General features: G+C 36.0%; 1 protein-coding gene across 1 annotated transcript in view; it reads right to left on the bottom strand.

Annotated features, from left to right (window-relative positions):
- TTC29 (tetratricopeptide repeat domain 29) overlaps positions 1-20,700 on the bottom strand; it is a 264,270-nt gene that overhangs the window by 103,555 nt on the left and 140,015 nt on the right. The window contains exons 10-11 of the mRNA XM_007189384.2: positions 16,374-16,497; positions 1,775-2,003 (exon numbers count right to left, since the gene is read on the bottom strand). Of these exons, the coding sequence (XP_007189446.1) occupies positions 1,775-2,003; positions 16,374-16,497 (353 nt within the window). The remainder of the gene's footprint in view (positions 1-1,774; positions 2,004-16,373; positions 16,498-20,700) is intronic.

The raw sequence follows: 20,700 nt of genomic DNA on the forward strand, positions 1-20,700 counted from the left end.
GAGAGCCTAAAGGGAAGATAACACAAAACTACAGAATGAATGCCCAAATATATGACAGGACAACATCCTGAATAAGCAAAGTATTATCTGAAAGTAGTTAGTTAATAGTCAACTATAAATATTTCTTGAGCACTGAGCACATTGAAATTCAACAAGCCCTCTATTTCTGAAGACTTCATCTTGCTTTCTCTTATTATGGATCTATTAGGAACGAGACCTTTCCTTATTTTCTAACTAGAGGACAGACAGTGGTGAAGTGGTATTCTACTGATGTAAAAGAACCAATAAAATTTCTTTGTGCCAAATTTACTATTATTTACTATTTATTCTATGGAGGAAATAAACACCAAAACAAATTATTGTTTCATCTAAATGACCTAAGGGGAAAAAAAAAAAAGAGTTCCAAATAGGAGATGCCCAGCAATTCCACTCCTGAGTATATAGACAAAAAAAAAACTTCCACTAATTCAAAAACATGCTTGCACCCCAATGTTCATATTAGTATTATTTACGATTGCCAAGGTATGGAAACAACCTAAGTGTCCATCAACAGATTAATGGATAGAGAAGATGTGCCATTCACACACACACACACACACACACACACACACACACACACACAATGGAATACTACTCAGCCATAAAAAAGAATGAAATTCTTAACTGGGGACTAGAGCCCAGTCAAGTTGATACATAAAACTGACCCTTACATTCCCCCTCTAGTTAGTTGTTTTTTTTTTTTAATTTAATTTTATTTATTTATTTTTTCTCACTACATTAAAATTTAATATATTGCCCTGTCACGATAATGCAGTCCTAAATTTCCCTTACAACTTTATTTACCACTACCTACCCTGCATAAATCCCATGTTTTAGTCAAATTATTCTAGAGTAGTGGCTCTCAAACTTTGCTGTGCATCAAAATCACCCGGCAAGCTTGTTAAACAGATTTCTGAGTTCTTCCCTCATTAGGTCTGGAGTAAGGCCTGAGCATTTGCATTTTTTTGTTGTTGCTGTTATTTCTGAGATATACATTTTAAAGTAATAACTAGAATTATGACTTATAACATTATACCAGAACATATAAGATTTTTAGAAATTTCATGTAATGTCTGAAACATTTATATTAACACATTTCCATACAAATAACCCAATGAAAGTTTAGTATTAGTTGTTTTGTTTGTTTGTTTTTTTATACTGCAGGTTCTTATTAGTCATCAATTCTATACACATCAGTGTATACATGTCAATCCCTAGTTATTTGTTTTTAATTGACTATTTTGACTAATTATCACAAGAAAAGTATGTAAGGAAAAAAAGTAGAATTAAGAGAAATTACTATCAAATATTTTCTCAATTAGCATTCACACCTGAATTGAGAAAAAATAGGAAAACTTACTATCATCAGAAAAGTAAGAGTATAATACTAACTAGCATCTATGAACATTTGTTCTTGTCCATAAGGTACAATACTGAACATTTTTTAAAACATAAACCTATTTCATATTCCTTACAACTGATCAGTACCTACTGTTGAATATTTAAGATAACTGAAAAAATGGTGATTTATCAAGTTGAATAAATCTATCAATATTGTATGCTTCCCTTACACATTGAAGGTATGATACAGCACAAAAATGCATCCAACATTCACATAGTAATGAATAAATAAAAATAAAATTGCCAATGGTCGAATAAACCTTTGCAATGAAAATGACTTAGCCATTAAGAATGGTATAAAGATCTAAATTGTTTTCAGAAACCAAGCCCTTACCAATAGTTGGATCAGGTGCAATGTCACTTCTACTCTCCTTCCATGACAGCAGGTAGTCAAGGCTGGTGAGATCTGCGGATTCTATATAACTATTAATGGTCAGCATCATCTGATGAGCTTTTGCTATTCCATAATGAACTTTTGTCTCATCCATCAGAGGTATGTTCGTTATCTCTGCTGTCGTGTCGTAAGCTTGCTGAAAGTATTCAGAAGCTTTGTTGTAGTATCCCTAAAAATGTAAGAGAAATAATTTTTTTCTTAATTTTAATTTAGCATTCCACATGTCTGCCCACCTTGGCATGTGCCACAGTGATCCTTCCACAGTTTTAGCAGTTCATCTTCAAGAAGAAAGAGATGGCAAGTGGGGCCTCTATTAGAATAAGTAAGTTTCCTTTTAAAAGCTGTGATTAATAACCATGCAATATCTTGAAGTTCATTCACCAAGAAAGGTGTATCTACCAGGTTGAACTGTATGAAACTTAATCTTTTTTGGATTAAAAATGGTCAAATATTAGCATTTTGCTTCCTAATATAAGGAAGAAAAAAGAAGTTTGGGAAAGAGTGAACTGATACACATTGATTTGGATGGAATTTTCTTACTTGTTGCATTGGATTTACCAAATGAAATCTTTTTAACCAGGTTTTGTTTTCAGTCTCTTTCAGCAAGAGATCATTCTAGCCAACCCATTTAATCAGTGGTGAGTGAAAATGGATGTATATTCCTGCTCTTCCATTATTACTCATGTTTTCCCATGTGCACATATTCTTGACTAAGAATGTGGAAGAAGACAAGATTTTGAAATAACATGGTCTTGACAACAGCACTAGCATAACTCAGAAGATCATTTAAATGTTTATATCTTCTCCAAGTCCCTTGCAACATTTTAAGTTGCAAAAATTCAAGGTTTCCTCCCCTTCCCTTCCTTCTTTCTTTCCCTCCTTCCTTCCTTCCTTCCTCCCTCCCCCCTCTCTCTCTCCTTCTCTCTTCCTTTCTCTCTCTCTTTCTCCATTTCTTTCTTTCTTTCTTTCTTTCTTTCTTTCTTTCTTTCTTTCTTTCTTTCTCTTTCTTTCTTTCTCATTCTCATCTCTCCTTTTAAAAGCTATTGTCTACAAATAAATAACATTTACCTAATTCTTATGAAGTGTCAGGGACAGTGGTAAATACTTCATATGTATTATGTCATTAGCTTTCATAGGTCACCCTATGAGGAAATATTATTCTTATTTTACAAATAATGAAATTGAGCCTCAGAGAAAAGACTATCTTCTGCCACCTCCCCAAGTCTTCTAAAAATCCTCCTTAAAAACTCTTCCTCAAAAGGGGATATTATTTTTACGATTAAGCTATACTTGTAAAGACTCTAGGGAAGAAAAATTTCCTTTCTTCACTGATTTATAACCCTGGGGAGTCCATCCTCTTCCCTTTCCTCCCCTCTCCTTTCTTTCTCTCTCTCATATGCACAAAAACGTGTATACACACTCTTGAAGAGAAATGTTTTACTATGAGCTTTCAAGTCATTTTTCTCACAATGTTTTATGAAGGAACTGGAAATGAAAAAAACACCATAGAAACAGCTTTATACCATATTTCATTACAGGTAAAATGCATACTCAACAACCACACATCTCTGTACAGTCATAGAGTCCAAAGAGCAGAAAAACTGATTGAATAAAGAGGCTGCTGGCAAGGTGAGGAGGGGGAGGAGTAGGGCTTATGTGACAGTTATGTTACATACATGAGCAGCACATGTAACACTGCTATATACCCACAGGGACAATTTAGGTGAACCATTCAAATGGCTCACTCCAATTAAATTTTCTAATTTAAACAGACTTCCTCTATATTACATCAATAACAATTTTTGTTTGTTGAGGTGAACAACTCTTTCTCTTATTTCAAAGCATAAAACAGGATTTATATGAGACTAAGATCACTTAATTAAGAAAATATAAAAGTATAGCAAAGATATTTGTATGCCAATGAAATAAATTATATGATTGAGAAATAATATCAATATTGAAGACAATAAAACTAATTAAAATTATAGATTGCCCTGTTAGATATCAAAGATATGGGACAAAATAGATGAAAATATATGACTAGACCAAACGTTTCTATTTTTAAAAACAGAGAAGTATAAATATCTAATTATTGTTCTAGCTATAATCCTGAGCTTTAGGCTGTTCATTGCTTTAGGTGAGAGTCTCAATTAGGAGAATTAGGGACCATAAATAAATGGACATATATTTGAATTTCCAGAATTTTTTTGATATATTATTATTTTGGAACAAACTCATTCATCCAATGAATAACTACTATTTACCAGGCCCATGCCAGGCAGTAGAGATTTAGCAGTGAACAAAGTTTAAGGTCAAGTAGGTGAGCTTGCTGCTAGTGGAAGTAGTCATCTGCCTATAACTTTTATTAGATCTTTTTTAACAAATGCTTTTCCCCCTGAATACTTCTATTATTATAATAGGTAATTAGGCATTGTAATTAGGTAATTATTCTTCCCTCAAATTGTGTCTAGTGTTCAATCTTGAGACACACACATACCTGTCATAAAACTGGTATCAAGCTAGATTTTTCTAGTTTAAGGCACCCTTAAGAAATATAACATTAGTTCTTCACAGATGCAAGAATTTTTATACATACCTTTTTAGAACGAGGTTTCATTAATGTGCATTGTATTTCCAGATTTTTCATTCTTAAAGAGTTTACTATCGAAATTTAATCTCTTCTCTAAAGGTTCTGTCCAACTTTCCACAGTTCCTGTTATCAGTGAATCCCTATGCTGTTATAAAATTCAGAAGATTCTAGTAATTAATCCTGGCAATCTTAAATATGAGTTTGGGAAATCAGAAGTGAATTTATAGAAGTGAATTTATTCACTTCATAAGTGCATCTTATTGGAAGAGAAAACTTCATTTAATGTTATAAATATCACTAATAAGCATTAGGTGGACAATTTCAGGACAAGATCTTGACATCATAGATGTTGAAACACAACTTGAATTATTACACTATAACATAGAATTTTCATGCATTATTGTGATTATTATCAGATCCTTCTTAGTGTCTGAATTGTCACTCTGTCCAATGAGCAAGCTCAAAATAAATGGGCATTTTCTCAGGACTAAGGAAGAATCTTTTCTTAAACAATTTCCTTACTGTGTTAGTGTTGGAGCTACCTTTGTTTTAACTATGTGATTATGCTCTGCTCTTATTAGAGAATAAAAGATGTCATGAAGGATCTATACCTAGTTATTTTCCCTAAAATATTCTCACTTGACCCCTTTACATTGATGATATATTTTCAATTAAAAACCAATCACATCAGGTGGGTGGGATGGGTGGCCCATCTTCCATGATTATATAGTAAAAGGTAAACTAATTAGGATGTTTTTAAGATGTGTTAACTTAAAATATAATAACACTATAATAATTAGAGAAAACTGTATTTTTCCACATACAGTTTTATATTATAATTGTGGTCTTATAACAATATTATTTCTTGGAAATTACTGTTAAGAATACAATTAGAATACATTGCATGAATAATATGAAGCCAGAAAAGGTATGATAAGGGCAGTTGGTAGAGGTTCTTAAAAGGTAGACTGACAAATATCAGTAATATTAGAGTTGCTTTTAAAGATTCAGTGCAAGTTTTCAAAATGCCAAAATATTGGACAAAAATGAAACAGAAGTTTGGAATTCAAAAGTGAGAGGCTACTACTCTCAACTGGTATAAAATTGGTTACAAATTTATGGATTGATTCAATGAACTCGCATATTTTTGTTCACCAACTCTGTGCCAGGTTCTCTTCTAGAAATTGTAATGAAATTTTAAAAAAGGCAGATCTGATCTCTTTTCTCATTAAGCTTCCATTCTAGACACATTCAACAACAAGAAGAAAAATATCACAAACAAGAAAACTATGAGACAAGTGCTGCATGGAAAATTAAAGTAGTATTAAAGAGTGAGTTGGTGGCTACTTTTGATTGGGTTGACTCAGGGAAGACCTTTCTGAAGTTGTGGCATTTAGCTGAGCTCTGAATGACAAGAAGCCAGCAATGTGAAGTTCAGATTGGGGAGTGGTCCACGCAAAGCATTCCAGCTAAAGCAAATGTCCTCAGGCAGAAATCAGCTAAGCATGTTTGAAGAACTCCACAAAAGTCCCTTTGGCTCTGGTGGAGAGCATAAAGTAGAAGGCAATAAAGTCAGAGACTGGGAGTGGGGGAGGTAATGCATCTCATATAGATTGTTTCAAGTCAGGGTGAGGATTTATATTTATGTTCTCAGAAGACTGGGAAGCAAAGGAAGTATTTTAAGCCGAGAAATAACATGATTTTATTTACATTTTGAAAGGATTACTTGGGCTTCTGTGTGGAGACTGGATTGGATGGAGGAGAAATGGGGAAATGGGTTCAGAGCTTATTGCAATAGTACAAGTGAGAAAACATAGTGTCATAACCAGATGTGGTGATAGTAGCAGAGATAGAGAGAAGAAGTGGGTGGATTTGAGATGCGTTTTGGTGGCATGAAGGCCAGATTGTGCTTCTGGATTGGATATGGAGCAGGAAGGGAAAGATGAATCAAGAATATCCAGATTATTGGCTTGAGCAATCGAGTTGATGGATAATGGTACCATTTATTAAGATGTGGAAGCCTGGGGAGAAGTAGGTCAAAGAGGAAGGAATCACATTAAACTTGAGACGTCTATTAGAAGACATCCAGGGAGAGATGCTAGGGAGGCAGCTGGCTTTACAAGTCTGGAGTCCCAAGGAGAGATCAGGGTTGGAGATATAAATTTAAGAGTCATCAGTGTATGGATGGTATTTAAACCATGGGCCTGTATGAGGTCAGATAAGGAGAGCTCACAGATTGAGAAAAGAAGGTTGCCTATGAAATGCCTGAATAGTAATCTATCCTGGTTGAACATTAAGTAGGGAGAGAAACAGAATTTAGGGGAAAGCTGATGAGTTCAGTTCAGTTTTTAATAGGTTACATTTGAAGACATCTAAGTGAAGATGTCAAATAGGCAGTGAGAATGAGTCTGCAATGGAGGAGAGAGATCTGAGTTTGAGATATTAAGAAGGTAAGTGCTATTGTGTACCCAGTATATGCTAGGAACTCTATTAGGTACCACGTACATGTTTTAAAATTTCTAATCCTCATATAACCAGTCTTCAAGGTATCTTGATATTGACATTTGAAAGATGAGGAAACTGAGGATCAAAGAATTAACTTGCCCAAGGTCGCAGTTAATAAATAGTTGAGTGCAGATTCAAAGTCAGGTGGGCAAAACTTGGTGTAGTTCCTCTGTCTTGCTACAGTTTTCTTCAAGGGAAAGCTTAATAGATAGTGTGTGGTGCAAATAGTTTGTGAAACTGTTTGGGTGTAAAATTGGAACAAAGGCATTTGATACAATTAGGAAACATTCATAAGCAACTGAATAGCAGACATGAAATAACTCTTTGTCAATGCTTTCCTAGGAAATGGCTTTGTAGAACTAGGAGGAAATTCAGGATGTCATCAAGGCCATCACTTTGTCTCAAAATTACAAGGAGAAAAGAATAACTATCACTTAGTTCTAATCCACTTAGCTATACATTTTCAAATTATACTCTTATAGTAATGATATAACAACTTGGAGTCAGCCTGAGAAGTCATCAGTAGATTTTCTGACTTGAGAAAATACCCGCAAAGAATCACAATAATGAACAAAAACTGAACATAACGTTAACAAGTTTAGTATCAAATAAAGCTTTCTCTTGAGGTCTATGATGTCATAAAATTATTATAGTATTATGTTCTTAATACTGTACTATTTATCAGTGACTATTTATTACATTAAGATGTAAGCAACCATGAAGGTATATGAATCAACTTGTACATTTGAAGGCATGCATATTTGAAGAGAGCATGAATACTTGGAATCCTACAAATTTTATACTAGAATAAGGATAAGCTGGTAAAAAAAAAAAAAAAAAACTTTTGGTAGTTGACACAGCCTTTGGATATTACTCATGTCTCTAGCTTTAGATATTAAACTCTTCTTCAAGAATTACTAATCAGAGAATACAATACATATTGTTAAGATACAAACTCTTGGTAAAAAAAAAAATTAAGAAAATGCAAGTATAAAAATATTACCCCTCAAAAATGTTTATTGTTTTTACCTTCCTTATGCTTTCTGTAATTGGGAAAATACAGGCTAATACTTGATATCCACATTATATTAAAAAACTGAGTTCTGGATATTGTTTGGTGGTAGGGTAAAACAATTTGTGCTTTTTGCACTTCTCTTTTGAAGAACAATCCTTTTAAAAGGTAGGACTATATTTACTAGAAATGTCAATTCTGCCACTATAGGATAAGCTTGTCCATTAGACTGTAAGCCTTACAAGGGCATAAGCCTTGTCTCTCTCTCTTTTTTTTTTTTTTGCCACTGTATCCTGAAAAGCAAACAAAAGGAAATACAAATACAACAAGACAGGAGTCACCAGAGGCAGAGGGTAGATCACAGAAATGGGGGTGGCAGAAGGAGCACCCAGCAGAGAGAAAAACCTGGGGGTGAAAGACTGGGGGGGCACAAAGAAAGAGGGACAACAAATCAGGGGAGACCAGAGGGAGAGGAGAGGACAACTGAGAGGGAGAGAGCAGTTCTAGAAAGACAGGGGCAGGAGAGAAGAGAGCAAGGGGGGTGAGGGAAGAGGAGAGAAGAAAGAGGGTGACAGTCAAGAAAAAAGGGGGTTACTAATTGTGAGTGAGAGGGGAGTGGAGGGAGGAGACCAATGAGCCAGGGTGAGCAAGAGAGAGGGGTGTAAAAAGAGATGAGATGCCCTGTTTGAAAGCATGCTTCCCATAGCAGGAACTGAAGATAGTAATTTTATTCATTCAAATTAATTTCAAGCTCTTATTTCCTTTAAAAAAAAAAAAGCCTAAATAGGGACAATCATCGACAGGAAGACATTGGAACTCACCAAAAAAAGATACCCCACATCCAAAGACAAAGGAGAAGCAACAATGAGATGGTAGGAGGGGCACAATCACAGTAAAATCAAATCCCATAACTGCTGGGTGGGTGACTCACAGACTGGAGAACACTTATACCACAGAAGTCCACCCACTGGAGTGAAGGTTCTGAGCCGCACGTCAGGCTTCCCAACCTGGGGGTCTGGCAATGGGAGGAGAAATTCCTAGAGAATCAGATTTTGAAGTCTAGTGGGATTTGATTGCAGGACTTCAACAGGACTGGGGGAAACAGAGACTCCACTCTTGGAGGGCACACACAAAATAGTGTGTGCATCAGGACCCAGGGGAAGGAGCAGTGACCCCAGGGGAGACTGAACCAGACCTACCTGCTAGTGTTGAAGGGTCTCCTGCAGAGGCGGGGCATGGCTGTGGCTCACTGTGGGGACAAGGACACTGGCAGCAGAAGTTCTGGGAAGTACTCCTTGGCATGAGACCTCCCAGAGTCTGTCATTAGCCCCACCAAAGAGCCCAGGTAGGCTCCAGTGTTGGGTTGCCTCAGGCCAAACAACCAACAGGGAGGGAACCCAGTCCCACCCATCAACAGTCAAGTGTATTAAAGTTTTACTGAGCTCTGCCCACCAGAGCAACAGTCAGCTCTACCCACCACCAGTCATTCCCATCAGGAAACTTACACAAGCTTCTTAGATAGCCTCATGCACCAGAGGGCAGACAGCAGAAGCAAGAAGAACTACAATCCTGCAGCCTGTGGAACAAAAACCACATTCACAGAAAGATAGACAAGATGAAAAGGCAGAGGGCTATGTACCAGATGAAGGAACAAGATAAAACCCCAGAAAAACAACTAAATGAAGTGGAGATAGGCAACCTTCCAGAAACAGAATTCAGAATAATGATAGTGAAGATCATCCAGGACCTCGGAAAAATAATGGAGACAAAGATCAAGAAGATGCAAGAAATGTTTAACAAAGACCTAGAAGAATTAAAGAACAAACAAACAGAGATGAACAATAAAATAACTGAAATGAAAACTACACTAGAAGGAATCAATAGCAGAATAACTGAGGCAGAAAAACGGATAAGTTACCTGGAATACAGAATGGTGGAATTCACTGTTGCAGAACAGAATAAAGAAAAAAGAATGAAAAGAAATGAGAAAGCCTAAGAGACCTCTGGGACAACATTAAACACAACAACATTCGCATTATAGGGGTCCCAGAAGGAGAAGAGAGAGAGAAAGGACCAGAGAATATATCTGAAGGGATTATAGTTGAACACTTCCCTAACATGGGTAAGGAAATAGCCACCCAATCCAGGAAGCGCAGAGAGTCCCGTACAGTATAAACCCAAGGAGAAACATGCCGAGACACATAGTAATCAAATTGGCAAAAATTAAAGAAAAATTATTGAAAGCAGCAAGTGAAAAATGACAAATAACATACGAGGGAATTCCCATAAGGTTAACAGCTGATTTCTCAGCAGAAACTCTACAAGCGAGAAGGGAGTGGCATGATATACTTAAAGTGATGAAAGGGAAGAAACTATAACCAAGATTACTCTACCTGGCAAGGATCTCATTCAGATTCGATGGAGAAATCAAAAGCTTTAAAGACAAGCAAAAGCTAAGAGAATTCAGCACCACCAAACCAGCTCTACAACAAATGCTAAAGGAACTTCTCTAAGTGGGAAACACAAGAGAAGAAAGGACCTACAAAAGCAAACCCAAAACAATTAAGAAAATGGTCATAGGAACATACATATCGATAATTACCTTAAACGTGAATGGAATAAATGCTCCAACCAAAAGACACAGGCTTACTGAATGGATACAAAAACAAGACCCATATATATGCTGTCTACAAGAGACCCACTTTAGACCTAGGGACACATACAGAGTGAAAGTGAGGGGACAGAAAAAGATATTCCATGCAAATGGAAATCAAAAGAAAGCTGGAGTAGCAATACTCATATCAGACAAAATAGACTTTAAAATAAAGAATGTTACAAGAGACAAGGAAGGACACTACATAATGATCAAGGGATCAATCCAAGAAGAAGATATAACAATTATAAATATATATGCACCCAACATAGGAGCACCTTACATAGGCAACTGCTAACAGCTATAAAAGAGGAAATCGACAGTAACACAATAATAGTGGGGGACTTTAACACCTCACTTAAACCAATGGACAGATCATCCAAAATGAAAATAAATAAGGAAACAGAAGCTTTAAATGACACAATAGACCAGAAAGACTTAATTGATATTTATAAGCCATTCCATCCAAAAACAGTGGATTACACTTTCTTTTCAAGTGCGCATGGAACATTCTCCAGGATAGATCACATCTTGGGTCACAAATCAAGCCTCAGTCAATTTCAATTTAAGAAAATTGAAATCATATCAAGCATCTTTTCTGACCACAATGCTATGAGATTAGAAATGAATTACAGGGAAAAAAACATAAAAAACACAAACACATGGAGGCTAAACAATACGTTACTAAATAACCAAGAGATCACTGAAGAAATCAAAGAGGAAATCAAAAAATAGCTAGAGACAAATGACAATGAAAACACGATGATCCAAAACCTATGGGATGCAGCAAAAGCAGTTCTAAGAGGGAAGTTTATAGCTATACAAGCCTACCTAAAGAAACAAGAAAAATCTCAAGTAAACAATCTAACTTTACACCTAAAGGAACTAGAGAAAGAAGAACAAACAAAACCCAAAGTTAGCAGAAGGGAAGAAATCATAAAGATCAGAGCTGAAATAAATGAAATAGAAACAAAGAAAACAATAGCAAAGATCAATGAAACTAAAAGCTGGTTCTTTAAGAAGATAAGCAAAATTGATAAACCATTAGCCAGACTCATCAAGAAAAAGAGGGAGAGGACTCAAATCAATAAAATTAGAAATGAAAAAGGAGAAGTTACAACAGACATCGCAGAGATTACTACAAGCAACTCTATGCCAACAAAATGGACAACTTGGAAGAAATGGAAAAATTCTTAGAAAGGTATAACCTTCCAAGGTTGAACCAGGAAGAAATAGAAAATACGAACAGACCAATCACAAGTAATGAAATTTAAACTGTAATTAAAAATCTTCCAGGGCTTCCCTGGTGGCGCAGTGGTTGAGAATCTGCCTGCCAATGCAGGGGACGTGGGTTCGAGCCCTGGTCTGGGAAGATCCCACATGCCGCGGAGCAACTCGGCCCGTGAGCCACAATTACTGAGCCTGCAAGTCTGGAGCCTGTGCTCGGCAACGAGAGGCCGTGATGAAGAGTGGCCCCCACTCCGCTATGAAGAGTGGCCCCCGCTTGCCACAACTAGAGAAAGCCCTCGCACAGAAACGAAGACCCAACACAGCCATACATACATACATACATACATAAATAAAAAAAGAATGTAAGCAGACAAGAATAGCATTAAAAAAAAATAATAATTAAAAAAAAAATCTTCCAACAAACAGAAGTCCAGGACCAGATGGCTTCACAGGTGAATTCTATCAAACATTTAGAGCAGAGCTAACACCCATCCTTCTCAAACTCTTCCAAAAAATTGCAGAGGAAGGAACACTCCCAAACTCATTCTATGAGGCCAACATCACCCTGATACCAAAACCAGACAAAGATACTAAAAAAAAAGAAAATTACAGACCAATATCACCAATGAATATAGATGCAAAAATCCTCAACAAAATATTAGCAAACAGAATCCAACAACACATTAAAAGGATCATACACCATGATCAAGTGAGATTTATCCCAGAGATGCAAGGATTCTTCAATATACGCAAATCGAGCTTCCCTGGTGGCACAGTGGTTGAGAGTCTGCCTGCCGATGCAGGGGACATGGGTTCGAGCTCTGGTCTGGGAAGATCCCACATGCCACGGAGCAACTGGGCCCATGAACCACAACTACTGAGCCTGTGCGTCTGGAGCTTGTGCTCCACAGGGAGAGGCCGTGACAGTGAGAGGCCCGCACACCACGATGAAGAGTGGCCCCCGCTCACCACAACTGGAGAAAGCCCTCGCACAGAAATGAAGACTCAACACAGCCAAAAATAAATAAATAAATAAATTTATAAAAAAAAATATAAGCAAATCAATCAATGTGATACACCACATTAACAAATGGAAGAATAAAAACCATATAATCATCTCAATAGATGCAGAAAAAGCTTTTGACAAAATTCAACACCCATTTATGATAAAAACTCTCCAGAAAGTGGGCACAGAGGGAACCTACCTCAACATAATAAAGGTCATATATGACAAACCCACAGCAAACATCATTCTCAATGGTGAAAAACTGAAATCATTTCTTCTAAGATCAGGAACAAGACATGGATGTCCACTCTCACCACTATTACTCAACATAGTTTTGGAAGTTCTAGCTATGGCAATCAAAGAAAAAGAAATAAAAGGAATACAAACTGGAAAAGAACAAGTAAAACTGTCACTGTTTGCAGATGACGTGATAATATACATAGAGAATCCTAAAGATGCCACCAGAAAACTACTAGAGCTAATCAATGAATTTGGTAAAGTTGCAAGATACAAAATTAATGCACAGAAATATCTTGCATTCCTATTCACTAATGATGAAAAATCTGAAAGAGAAATTACGGAAACACTTCCATTTACCATTGCAACAAAAAGAATAAAATACCTAGGAATAAACCTACCTAGGGAGACAAAAGACCTGTATGCAGAAAACTGTAAGACACTGATGAAAGAAATTAAAGATGATATCAACAGATGGAGAGATATACCATGTTCTTGGATTGGAAGAATCAATATTGTGAAAATGACTATACTACCCAAAGCAATCTACAGATTCAATGCAATCCCTATCAAATTACCAATGGCATTTTTTATGGAACTAGAACAAAAAAATCTTAAAATATGTATGGAGACACAAAAGAACCCGAATAGCCAAAGCAGTCTTGAGGGAAAAAAATGGAGCTGGAGGAATCAGACTCCCTGACTTCAGACTATACTACAAAGCTACAGTAGTCAAGACAATATGGTACTGGCACAAAAACAGAAACATAGATCAAGGGAACAAGATTGAAAGCCCAGAGATAAACCCATGCACCTATGTTCAACTAATCTATGACAAAGGAGGCAAGGATATACAATGGAGAAAAGACAGTCTCTTCAATAAGCGGTGATGGGAAAACTGGACAGCTACATGTAAAAGAATGAAATTATAACACTCCCTAACACCATACACAAAAATAAACTCAAAATGGATTCGAGACCTAAATGTAAGACCGGACAATATAAAACTCTTAGAGGAAAACATAGGAAGAACACTCTTTGATGTAAATCACAGCAAGATCTTTTTTGATCCACCTCCTACAGTAATGGAAATAAAAACAAAAATAAACAAATGGGGCCTAATGAAACTTCAAAGCTTTTGTACAGCAAAGGGAACCATAAACAAGACGAAAAGACAACCCTCAGAATAGGAGAAAATATTTGCCCACGAATCAACAGAAAAAGGATTAATCTCCAAAATATATAAACAGTTCATGCAGCTCAATATCAAAAAAACAAACAACCTAATCCAAAAATGGGCAGAAGACCTAAATAGACATTTCTCCAAAGAAGACATACAGATGGCCAAGAAGCAGATGAAAAGCTTCTCAACATCACTAATTATTAGAGAAATGCAAATCAAAAGTACAATGAGGTATCACCTCACACCAGTTAGAATGGGCATCATCAGAAAATCTACAAACAACAAATGCTGGAGAGGGTGTGGAGAAAAGGGAACCCTCTTGCACTACTGGTGGGAATGTAAATTGATACAGCCACTATGGAGAACAGTATGGAGGTTCCTTGAAAAACTAAAAATAGAATTACCATATGATCCAGCAATCCCACTACTGGGCATATACCCAGAGAAAACCATAATTCAAAAAGACACATGCACCCCAGTGTTCATTGCAGCACTATTTACAATAGCCCAGTCATGGAAGCAACCTAAATGCCCATCAACAGACGAATGGATAAAGAAGTTGTGGTACATATATACAATGGAATATTACTCAGCCATAAAAAGGAATGAAATTGAGTCATTTGTTGAGACGTGGATGGATCTAGAGACTGTCATACAGAGTGAAGTAAGTCAGAAAAAGAAAAACAAATATCGTATATTAATGCATGTATGTGGAACCTAGAAAAATGGTACAGATGAACCGATTTGCAGGGCAGAAGTTGAGAGACAGATGTAGAGAACAAACGTATGGACACCAAGAGGGGAAAGCTGCTGGGGGGTGGGGATTGTGGTGTGCTGAATTGGGAGATTGGGATTGACATGTATACACTGATGTGTATAAAATTGATGACTAATAAGAAAGAACCTGCTGTATAAAAAATAAATAAAATAAAATTCAAAAATTAAAAAAAAAAAAAGCCTAAATAATTCTGAAATAATCAAAATCAATTATATGGCAAATAAAGGACTATAGTGGTTCAGGGTATGAGTTTGAATACCACTGCCCCCTGGAAGCTTGGAGACCTGGCATAGGTTACTCAAACCCTCTGAGCCTCGGGAAAAGGGGAATTGTGTGATATCACATAAGGGTATGGATATTAAGAATGGCTGTACCACTTTATATAGATGGCACTTGCTTCCCCTGCCAGGTACTGTTCTAAGTGCCTTCCATATATTAAGTCAACATTCACAGCAACCTTATGAGGTGAGAAAATTGAAGTCCTTAGAAGGTAAGTATCTTGTCTCAGGTCACAGATCTTGTTAGGGAGAAAACTGGGCTTTTAATCCAGTATGGTCTCAGAGTTAGTACTTTTCATTATTATATACACTGTCTCTCAAAAAGATTCAGACAAGGTGTATCAACACAGTGTGAGAATGTCACTACCCTCAAAAATGATAGATCCTACTCGTGATCAAAACTGCAATTATAACTGGAGAAACAAGCCTTTTTCATACTGCTTCTAAAGGAGAATCTGCATAATAAAAGATAAAGTCAGGAGAAAATAAACCAGAAGTCCATTATGATGAACGCATTTCACGAGTAATAGCCCCTGAATGAGATACTTTTATTTTAGACTTTTCCCTCTTCTTTCCCTCTTCTTTCACATAGCCAACCTGTTGCTAGATTTCCATATTTCCTTCAGAATTACTCTTGGGATTGTCCGTTCGTCACCTGAGGGACCTAACGGAGGCATCGCAGCTGGATTAATAAAACAAGAATTTGGAGCAAGAGAGGTGAATGTTAGTGCTAGCAGATAAGAGCCAACTGTTATAACAAAGTTTCTTTGAATTGACATATTTTAATTGCTCTTCAAATCCCAAATCACTTGACTCTGTGTTGGCTGTGAAGATAGAAATCAGTGTTAGCAGATTGTGGTGACTGGGCTAAGATGGCGGTCAGGTCCTGGAAGAGGAAGAAGTAAGAGGCATTTCTCTTCCCAGTCACTGCCTTGTGCATTGACTAAGTCCTGCAGTCCTGGAGCCATTCTGTACAACATGCTATGCGAAGGTGAGGATCAAATAAAAACAGAAGTTTAAAATTCTGCAAATTTCTCCCGTATAAGCAAGAAACACATTATACTCACTCTTTCGTTGTAGATATCTCCAAGCATTGTACTTGCTCTCACAAAATCTAGGCTTTGAAAATTGTTTCTTGCAATTTTCACAACTTTTTTCAAGTATTTGACTGCTTCTGCCATCTGTCCTTGGCTAGAAAAAATAAAATAAGAAACTATTGGAGTGTCATCTCATTTAATATCACAGTAAAGAGAAGATTTTTTTGTGTCTTTGCTTTAGAAAGTGTAAGACAGTTATCAGGATAATGAAATGTAAAGTGTATATTTTAAAAATATGCGGCTCGTCTTTGATGGAGTATACAGTGAGTTAGAACTTAAGCCTTTAAACTCTTATGCATCGCTGGTAGGATTGTAAAATAGTGCAGCTGCTTGGAAAAACAGCTTGTCAGTTCTTCAAAAAGTATAATATACAGTTACCATATGACCCAAGAATTCCACTCCTACGTATATACCCAAGAGAAATGAAAACACATGTCCACACAAACACTTGGACATGAATGTTCATATCAATGCTATAATAATAGCTAAGAAGTGGAAACAACCCAAATGTCTATCAATTGACTGGATAAGCAAAATGTGCTGTATTCATATGGTGGAACATTATTCAGCCACAAAAAGGAATGCAGTAGTTATACATACTCGACATGGATAAACCTTGAAAATATGCAAAGTGAAAGACGCCAGTTACACAAAAAACCCCACATATTGCATGATTCCATCTACAAGAAATGTCCAGAACAGGCAAATCTATAGAAACAGGAAGTAGGTTAGTAATTACCAGAGGCCATGGGGGTGCGGTTGGGGGAATTGGGAGTGGCTGCTAATGGGTGTGGGTTTCTTTTAGAAGTGAAGAAAATTACCTGAAATTAAATAGTGGCGATGGCTGCACAACTCTGTGAACATACTAAGAACTACTGAATTGTAGACTTTAAAAGGAGCAATGTATGGTATATGGATTATATCTCAGTAAAGCTGTTATTTTTAAAAGAAAATAGAACCTCTAAAAAGGTTGAAAATTTCCACATTCCTTCGCAAATGAAACCAGTTCTTTGAGGGGAGTCATATGCAATTCATATAATACGTTCTGGAGGTATTAGAACAAATATGATGAAAATAGAGGACTCTGAAATCTCCTAACCAGGATTCAAGGAAGGAAGGATAAAGCCTGAAGATGGAAGGAGCCTGGCTCCTGGCACAAGAATCTGGCAAACGGCAAGAATTTACATATACAAGAAATAAGACTTTATTGTTATACGTCACTGAGATTTTGGCGACTGTTAGCACAGCTCAAATAACCCAGAATGACTAAAACAAGTTTGGCTATTTTTTTTTCTTTCATAAAGAATAGAGGGGTCAGATCATTATGCTGTACATCATTATACTGTAAAATTAGTGCTGTATGTCAATAACATCTCAATAAAACTGGAAGAAAAAATAATAAAGTACTTGTATCTCGAATATTGAACAAACAAATAAATAACACGTGGGGAGCCAAAAAAAATAAAAGAGAGGCACATCATTTTAAAGATTTCAATGAATTATATTCAGAAACTTCTATTATTTGAATTCTGCTCTCATTTTACAAATCTGAGTCCCAAATACTCATTAGTTCCTCATGATCTGAATGCTACCCCAAAGATATACAAATCTTAGTTTCATATGAGTAAGAGCTAAACAGTAAAATAAGAAGCGGAAAGAGTCTAAAAATTTCTCTAAAGGAGCTAATTATTTGAAAGCCAGTCTAAAGAGACGGGCTCTTTTCTTCTAGGAGCCAGTTGTAGTGATGTTCTATGTGAAGAACACTTAGGGGCCTACAACATTAAGAACCAAGGTGAAAAATCCTTGAGCAACCAAAGAGACAAACAGTAATTTTTGAAAACAGCTCCATCCAAGGTATCATGAGCTGTGACTGCCTTTTGCAGAGGTAGTTGAAGCCAAAGTCCCGCTCAAGGGACATTTGACTGCTGGTTCAAAGACTGCTGATTCAGAGCCACAAAGAATTAAAACGTTACGGACAAAGCAAGAAGTGATTTCAAAATAATGGCTCCAAATTAAGCATGCTGAAGAAGTTCAATATCTGTTGAATGTTTGGCTTTTTTTTTTTTTTTTTTTTTTTTGGTCAATCCCTAAAAAAGAATGGTAGATCTAAGATGATATGCAATTCCATTATTAAATCATGTCAGAACTGTTGAAATTGTTTTATTAAAGTGACAAAATCCAGAATTTAGAGATTTTTAAAATAACAAAAACCCCTGTAATTGTGTTTTTCAATGGAGCATAATAAAGGAAAAACTCTTACTCCTGAACGTGTCTGAATCCCTAGAACTACCTCTCTTTGCTTTCATAGGTCAACAGTTCCCAGTGAGCATCTGTGCCACGACCCTTAATAAATCACAAGATGAAATTCTGAAAGGAAGAGGTTGTTTAGCAATTGAGCTGATTCTTGCATGGGCATTTCTTTATGTTTATAGGGCAAGGATTTACTCATAGGAGCTCCAGATAGGATGGTGTCAAATATGGCATATGGAGAAGCTTTGCTACAAATTTTTAAATTATTGCAACTATAGAAAAATCTAGCAACTCTAATACATACTTCACTGATTCTAAAACACCTACTTTCCCATATTTTAACATTTCTGAAATCGGGATCCCTTAGAACAGGTGGCATCTTATAATCTCTGTCAGACAGGAAGCAGTCAAGTCATAGCTGTTGCTGGATTTGTCCATGTTTCTGGTTATGACTTGCAATGCCTTGATCTTTCTGTCAACAACTATTAAAGGATAATTTCAGAAAGAAATATGAGGATGGGTTGTTTTCTAAAAACCTTTCACTGAAATTCTGGAAGATAAGAGAGTACTAGCTTCAAGATTGGTAGACTGAGTGTCCATGACTTGGAAGAAATACTGGAGGGGGTACTGGGGCACTATTTTAAGAAAGGCTACATAGCACCAACGTTCTTGATGACACAAAAGATAATATGGATGAGGAAAAAAAGATAGTGACAATTCTGAGTTTAAAAGTGATTCAGAAGAATTGGACTTTGAATGCAAAGATGTTTGAGGAGTATAATAACCTTACTTTGTTTATATTTTCTTTTTACATGAATTCTCAAGAGTCGTAAAAAATACCTATGTGTGAGTCTAAAATAGCTCTTTTATTAAGTATAAGATCAAAATTCTAAGCAATAGGAAACTATTATGTCACAGTTTAGTTAGAATATTTTTCTTCCTTGGGTATTTAGGGTGTGTAGTCCAATAAAAAAAAGTTAGATTCGGTGAAATCTGAAAATAAAGCTACTCATTCAGTATAGTGGATTAGGTTAGTTCATTGGTTAATAAATTTTTGATTAAAATTTTCTAGGAAGTTTAAAATTCACATTCAATTTATTTGTGTATACATGATATGACTAGGACATATGAGATTGAACAACTCTAAAACTGGTCTAATTACTTTATAGTTCTAATAAATTTCTATCTGTACTGACTCAATTTAATTTTATGCAAAAATTAACTTACCTAATTTTTTGTTTGTGTTTATGTCATATGGTATAGCCATAAAGCAATCAAATATTCAACACTGTTCTGTTTGTATGCTGGGCATCAAAATATTAACAGTTCTAACCTTACACATTTATTTGTGAAATGGCCCTCATTTTCCTGGTTGCAGTTAAAATAGCAAAAGTTAACATTCACACAAGTCTCTGAGCAACTAGAACTCACCACAGAATCATTTTTTCCAAGAATATCTATAATCAATAATCAATGAGCATTACCATATGCAATAAATAGTTGGAAAAGCACTAAGAAGTAAGATAAAAGGTAATATTTGGTTTTTAGTGGTAAGAACTTGAGATTTGTCACACCAGAAATGGTCAGTATATGGAATAAATAAGTTCATGCAAAAACATTTTCATACATTTAGAATTTTCATAAAATAATCCCAAGAATGGGGTGCATATGTTAGCATCACTATTGGGAAAATTAAATTTGTTTGGCTGTTTTACGAATTCAAATAAAATGAGTTGGGAAATTATGCTTATAACCAAGGAAGAATTATCTAAGATTAGAACTCATATTTAACTTGGAAAAAATGTCAAACTGCCATGAAACACTGACTGAAATGAAGTATTTTGTCTAAGTGCTATTATTCTATAACCCGTATGGAAATAAACAGAGCAGCTCTGAGGAAAAACTGCATATCATTAGTCCACAGTCTTTGATCTATACTAAGCACTTAATAAAATTAGTCTTTAAATGTCAAAAAAAGAGGGGCGAATTGTATGGTTATTTAAAAGGATAAAACCTTTAAAAAGTTTCTATCCGCAGAGCTGGGTCT

Source organism: Balaenoptera acutorostrata, chromosome 5 (assembly GCF_949987535.1).
Source record: "Balaenoptera acutorostrata chromosome 5, mBalAcu1.1, whole genome shotgun sequence".
Taxonomy (NCBI): domain Eukaryota; kingdom Metazoa; phylum Chordata; class Mammalia; order Artiodactyla; family Balaenopteridae; genus Balaenoptera; species Balaenoptera acutorostrata.